Source organism: Coloeus monedula (genome assembly GCF_965178545.1).
Source record: "Coloeus monedula genome assembly, chromosome: 2".
Classification (NCBI taxonomy): Eukaryota; Metazoa; Chordata; class Aves; order Passeriformes; family Corvidae; genus Coloeus; species Coloeus monedula.
This window is the reverse complement of record NC_138782.1, coordinates 13342393-13348392: the sequence shown is the minus strand read 5'-3', so window position 1 is coordinate 13348392 and position 6000 is coordinate 13342393. Positions and strand designations below refer to the sequence as shown.

General features: G+C 53.2%; 1 protein-coding gene across 2 annotated transcripts in view; it reads left to right on the top strand.

Moving 5' to 3' along the window:
• Positions 1-2482: 2482 nt before the first annotated feature.
• LOC309570412 (phosphofurin acidic cluster sorting protein 2-like) overlaps positions 2483-6000 on the top strand; it is a gene marked incomplete at its 5' end in the record, with an annotated part of 55777 nt that continues 52259 nt past the window's right edge. For both annotated transcript variants that reach the window (XM_082277207.1, XM_082277206.1), the window contains one exon: positions 2483-2670. In XM_082277207.1, the coding sequence (XP_082133333.1) occupies positions 2483-2670 (188 nt within the window). The remainder of the gene's footprint in view (positions 2671-6000) is intronic.

The window sequence follows — 6000 nt, the reverse complement described above, 5'->3', positions numbered from 1 at the left end:
CATCCTTCCAGGGGAAACGCAGCAAAAAAGAGGAACCTCATCAGCCAGAAACTGCAAGTGGCAGCTGCAGTGGGCAAAGATCATTTTTGACCTGGGGACCATGCCCTGAGCTCCAACAGCTCTGAAAAAACATCAGAGATTGTAAACCATGACACAGCCACAGGGCAGAGCAGAGGTGGCTGGAAGTGACAGGCATCTTTCAGGAAGGTGGGGGAAAGGCAGCCCAGGGGAGCAGCAGGACTGCCAGCTCTTGGGAAGTGCCTGGAAGGCACTCACTTCAGCAGGCTGCCCTGGGCTCAGCAGGGAGGTGCCTCTGGTCTCCTGGAAGTGAGAGAACATCACTTAAAACCTGGAGCACTCAATGCTGTTAAAGTACCACACAAATAGCCAGGAGTGGTGGCTCAGACTAGAAATAAAATGGATGAAAGCAAACAGCTGTAGAGGGACTGGAATGGGTTTTCTCAGGATAAATCAAGACCCTAGATCTAGCAAGGTCCTCTGGAGCAGGCAGCTGCTTTTGGGGAAGGGCAATGGTAATACCCAGCTGAGGTCAAACAACGATGGGTGAAAATGCTGAGATAAGGCCATGACCATTGTGTGACTCTCTCCTGCTGCAAAACCGAGGTTTCCATATTCATTAGCAGAATGCTATGAAAATGCAGCTCATCCTTGGTCCAGCTGGTCTTCCACAAAGGTCTCTGCTACAATCCCCTAGAAAATGTTATTTGAGAACCAAGGCTGTCAAGGGTGAAAGCAAATGTCCTCTTGTGCATTAATGACTTACTTAAAGGAAAGCAAATGTATTAAAGCAGTAATCAAACTGTCTTGTGAGCAAGTCAGGAGGTCTGGGCAACTCTGCTGTGATCTGTGCCATTTGTCAGACACAGAAATGGGCTAGGAAGGTGGGCAGGAAACATGAAGTAAAAGTTTGATGACGGTTCAAATTATCCATCTAGTCAAACTGGAATCTGATGTGAATTACCAGCATGTTACTGAGCAACCTGAACCTCAACAGCAGAGGAAAGGTAGAAGTAACAAACACAAGTAAAAAGAAGAGGTGCAAGGGACAGACTACAAACTATACATCAGTATTCAGGAAGGTGCCCCTGAAACGTTCACTGGAAATGTTTTGAAAACACCAGTGCTGTACTCAAGATTGACAGTAGAAACCATGGATGCTTTAGGCTGCTCTGCAAGATTATGCTGCTGCCACTTCTCCAGGTCTAATTCCTCCACTGGCATGAGCCACATTGTACAGTCTGCCTGGAATAACACTGCATCCATGGAAAACTCTGTCACTGCTAAATGCATTGAGGAGCACAGGACCCTGCAGAAGCTGCTGGCTTTTCTTCATTTTCTGGTTTGCCCATTATTGACTTGGCTGTTACTTTCGGATAGTTTTCAATGAGGAGCACTGCAGCTCTCGGTTCATCTCTGCCTCTTTTCAGGAGCCCTAAACCAGTACCACCCTGCTCTGATGATTTGATTTCTGTGAGGTCCAATTTTTTCAAGAGGCAGAGCCATTTCAGACAGATACTCTGCTAAGGCCCTGCTGGAGGCCAGGTCCAGGAGGGGAACCTTCATGCTTGCTGCCAGAGCAGAGTGCACTTGTCCGGCTGCAGTGTCACAGCCTTGCCCCCAGCTCTGTCCCTAGGGATGCTCTGCCCTACACAGGCTTTATAATCTGCGATGCTTTCTCAGCTGTTGAAGCTCAGGGCACGGTCTCCAGGTCACAAATGGCTTTTGCCCATCGAAGCCTCCACTTGCAGTTTCTGGCTGATGATGTTCTTCCTTTTGCTGGATTCCCTGGAGACCTTCAGTGGGACTGAAGGGGATTTCTGTCTCTCTCCCTGCAGCGTGCTTGGAGTTCCCAGATGTTTCGAGGAAAGAGTCAGTCAGAGGTCTCGGCTTCCTTTTGGCTTTAACCCGCCGTGCCGCCGGTCCAGCTGTTACCCCGTAGGCCCATCCGCTGCCCGGCTGCTCGCCCCGCTGAGGGCACCTTCTGCTCGCGGCGGTCCACGGCTCACCATCGCCCCATCCCGGCACAGCAGCTCGTGCGGGGCCGAGGACAGACGGATGGACCAGCCCCGGCTGCGGGGCGCGCGCCCGACCGCGCCCCTGAGCGCGCTCCCGCGAGCCGGGACCGATGCGCTTTAAAGGGAGCGACACCGCGCCCTCCTCCCCCCGCCCAGCCGGGGCAGCGGCGCTGCTCCCATTGGCTGGCCCCGCCCCGCCGGCCTCTCCGATTGGGCCCCGGCCGCCCCGCACGCGCCTCCCGCTCGGCTCCGATTGGCTGCTCGCCACTAGCCGCGGTCCTCGCCCTTTTCCCCGGCTCCGGTTGGCTCGTACCCGCGCCCCAGCCGCGCTCTGATTGGTCACGGGCCGCGACGGAGCGGGCGCCCGCGCGCGCGCGCGCCGGGGTGGAGGCCGTCGCTGAGGCGAGGGGCTCGCGCCGCCCCCCAACGGCGGCGGGGTGGCGGCGATGGCGGCGGCGGCGGGGGCGGGCGGCGCGCTGGGCTCGGGCCCCGCCGCGGGGCCTCCGGCGGCGGCCGGCGGGGCCGTGGCGTCGGCGGCCGCGATGGCGGTGGGCGGCCCGGTGCCGGTACCAGTGCCCATGAACCTCTTCGCCACGTGGGAGATCGACCGCTCGGCGCCGAGCTGCGTGCCCAGGTGAGCCGTCCCGCCGCGGGGGCTGTGCCGAGCCCGGGCGCGACCGGGGCCGGGGAGGAGGCGGCTCCCGCAGCATCCTTGCCCCGCCGGGCCGCGCTCCTCGGTGGCGGGGAGGCCCGGCCCCAGGCAGGGGCTGATGCGCAGCGAGCCCCGGCCGCCGCCGTGTCCCCGCTGCGCTTGCGGCGGGAGCGGCCCCGGGGACCGTCGGGGCAGGGGGGGACGAGCGTTGGAGCGCGGCTGCGTTGCCTCCATGTTGCAGCCTCTGGCGAGTGTGTGCCGCGATGGCCGGGGGTCGCAGAACGGGGTGTATCATCGTGGCCGGGCTTTGGAAAGCTGTCTCTTCGCCCCCGAAGTGAACGGTGATGGCCCTACAGCCGCTTCCCCGAAGGCAGGCAGTGGCCACCAGGCATCCGTGGGTCTGTGTCACCTACACTTCAGACCGTAGGGAACAACAGGAAGGATTCACTGTGCTGCCGGCTGAACTCAGAGTTGTATCTCTGGCAGAGCTGGGAGACAAGCTGATTGGTGTAGATGTCATCGCTGTCTGTATGGTTAAAGGTATGGTCCAGGCTAGATGTGCTTATGAACACCTCTCTTGGAGCCAGGAGGTGCTTGATGTGTTACCGAAGTCGGTGTCTTTTTGCCCACTGATCTTACCAGATTCTGATCAGGTCTTCTCATGAGTTACAGGGCAGATTCAGGAAGTCACCCTGGTTCCTTGCATCTCTGGGCGGTGGTGTGTTGTCTGCAATGATGTATTCAAGTGTTTCACAAAAAGTAGAGATGTAAAATTCAAGAGGGGGGAAAAATAAATGTTCCTGTAGGGCAGCAGGATACCAGCCTTTGTGAAAGGGCTTTGCTAGAAGGATATGTTTGTAGGGAGAAACTCAGTGACTGAGTGGCCAGATGGGCTGGAGTAGAAACGTTACAAAATACTCCAAGCTACTAGAGAAAGCCTCCGTGATTGTGGTGCCCAAGGGACCGCTAGGTGCTGGACTAGGCAGGCAGCGAATGTGAAGGAGTTTGCAACGTGTCTGCTATAAGCCTGTGCACCTTTTGATGACACATGCTGAGGCTGTTGTGTGGAGCAGGAAGCAAGCGATCATTTCATAGCTTTGTAGTGACTTGAGGTGTTGCTCATTTGTGGGCAGGGTACTCCTGAGCTGGAATTTGGAGAGCAGGACAGAATTACCAGGTTGACTTCCTGTAGGAAAAATTTGCATATGCATAGCACAGAACTTAGTGATGGGGAAGGATGTGCATGTACATAGGCTTCACAAATGGAAGTGCTTCAGGAGCTGGGGAGAGGAGAACTGCTTTGGGCAAACCACGCACAGAATGACTGAGAATAGTGAGACCGAGTGTAGAAGAGTGTAGCAGTGGGTTACATGGGTGCCAGGATGCCAGCAGATGAGAAGTGATGTGTAATCATTCTGAAAGGTGTTTGTAGAACTGGTTTTTGGCCCAGTGAGTCCTGTGTCTTTTCACAAGGACAGTTTCCATTAGCATTGTGTAGATGCTTCTTCTAGTGCACGAGCTTCTTTGTGTGCTGATAGCCCGGGGGGCAGGCATCTGACACAGCTGCTTTCAGGAAACTTCTCTAAAATTCATCTGAAATTTAGTCTCTGGAACATCTTCAAACACAGCATCTGCTAAGATGGGAAGAAGCTAATGATTCTTCCTTCAGATAAAGATTCTTCCTTCAGAGGCTGTGGCTCTAACATGATGTGCTGTCGTGTCTGTAGAGTCAGCAGGTCTGGAGAAGTCCTGCCAGTGGTCACAGTCCACAGTGACCAGTGTGGGACTGGTACTTCTGTGTTTTCCAGTCTTCAGTTAGCCCAAGCTTTCGTGAGTGAGTGGGTCACAGGTGGGCACCTGTCAGGCAGGTGTTTTAGTTCAGTGAAACTAAAGGGAGCTCAGGCCCCAAACCTGTGCTGTGTTGATGGTGTATCTGTGTGTTGTGCTTCCTTATTGCTTGCCCATGTTCTTTCTCTACTGATCTGCTTGTATATGGTATAGTCTTGACATGTTCTTGAGGGCAGGAGCTCTGCTGTACTGTCCCAGTGCCCAGGTGGTCTCTGGTCTCACTGTGCTTCAGGGGTGGTAGTGGTGGCAAAGTAATTTGCATTCAAGGGCAATAATGCTTCTCCCTTGGGCTTCTCTGTCTCTTATGCATGTGTAGTCTTAATTTTTTCATACTTATGCATATCTGGAGAAAGGAGAACTTTGCACTGGTTTTAATGCTATAGAACATGATTTCTTTTTCTAGAGTCTCTATTGCAAGTCTTGGCTGTCCCTGTGCTCCTTCTTAGGTGTTTCATTTTCTGCAGATGCAGCTCTGGCTGCTGCAGGAGTGGGACTGGGCTGGATCAACCTTTGTGGGGTTGCTCTATGCTCAGCTGTTAATGCAGGACAGTTAGGAAGTTTTCCAGGCCTTCGGGATACCTGAGGGAGTCTGGGCCAGAAAAAAATGGGCACTGGGAAGTATAAGCCCCAGTGCATGGAATGGTTCAGTAGTATGACTGTAAGACTTTTGATGGCTTGTAGAAGGAACTTGGCTTTCTAAGCTCAACTGTTGCCTGTAATGGAAGGTTTTTTCCCAGCTGAATCAGGCATGTGCCACTGAAGTAACTCCACATTTATTTTTGGAAATTGCCTTGTTCTCTGAATGGAGGTATCATGCCTCCTGCTGGGGTCTTTCTCTTTTCAGGGCCAAGCTGATAGAAATCTCTGACCTCTTGATGACCTTCCTATGAACTGACTGAGCATAGCCTAGACCCAGCTGCCTTTGGCTTAAGTGGCTCCCAGGGGAGGCAGAGCTGAATTTTATGGGCAGTGGGCTATTATGCAGAGAGGCAGAAGGAAGTAAACACCTGGAAACTAAACAAAATGCTCTTTGCATCTTCAGTGAGGCTCAGAATGATTGGGTTCCCATCACAGTGCCTTAGCAGGAAAGCAAGCCTGATTGATTGATGCTGCAGGGTGTGAAGCATGCTTTGGCTAAAATAGTCCATCAATTAGCCTTCTACTCATAGTTATCTTAGTAGAAGTCTTTATAGCAGTGTTCTGAGGTGGGAGTGTCTTTATTGAGATGCCTTGCAAATAAGTCCCCGTAGGGGTAGTAGCAGGTTTTCACTGTGTACAGACTGCAAGAAATGAACTAGAGCTTTGCCAAGGTAAAATGTCCGTCTGCATCAAGGTAACGTCTTACTGTGTTTTCATTGTTTTGTGTGTTGGTCAGGCAGTATGTTTGAAAAAAATGTGTCAAAGGCCTTTGTGCAAACATGCTTGAGGTCTTGTTATTTCCACGTAGTGGTATTTTCCACCTCT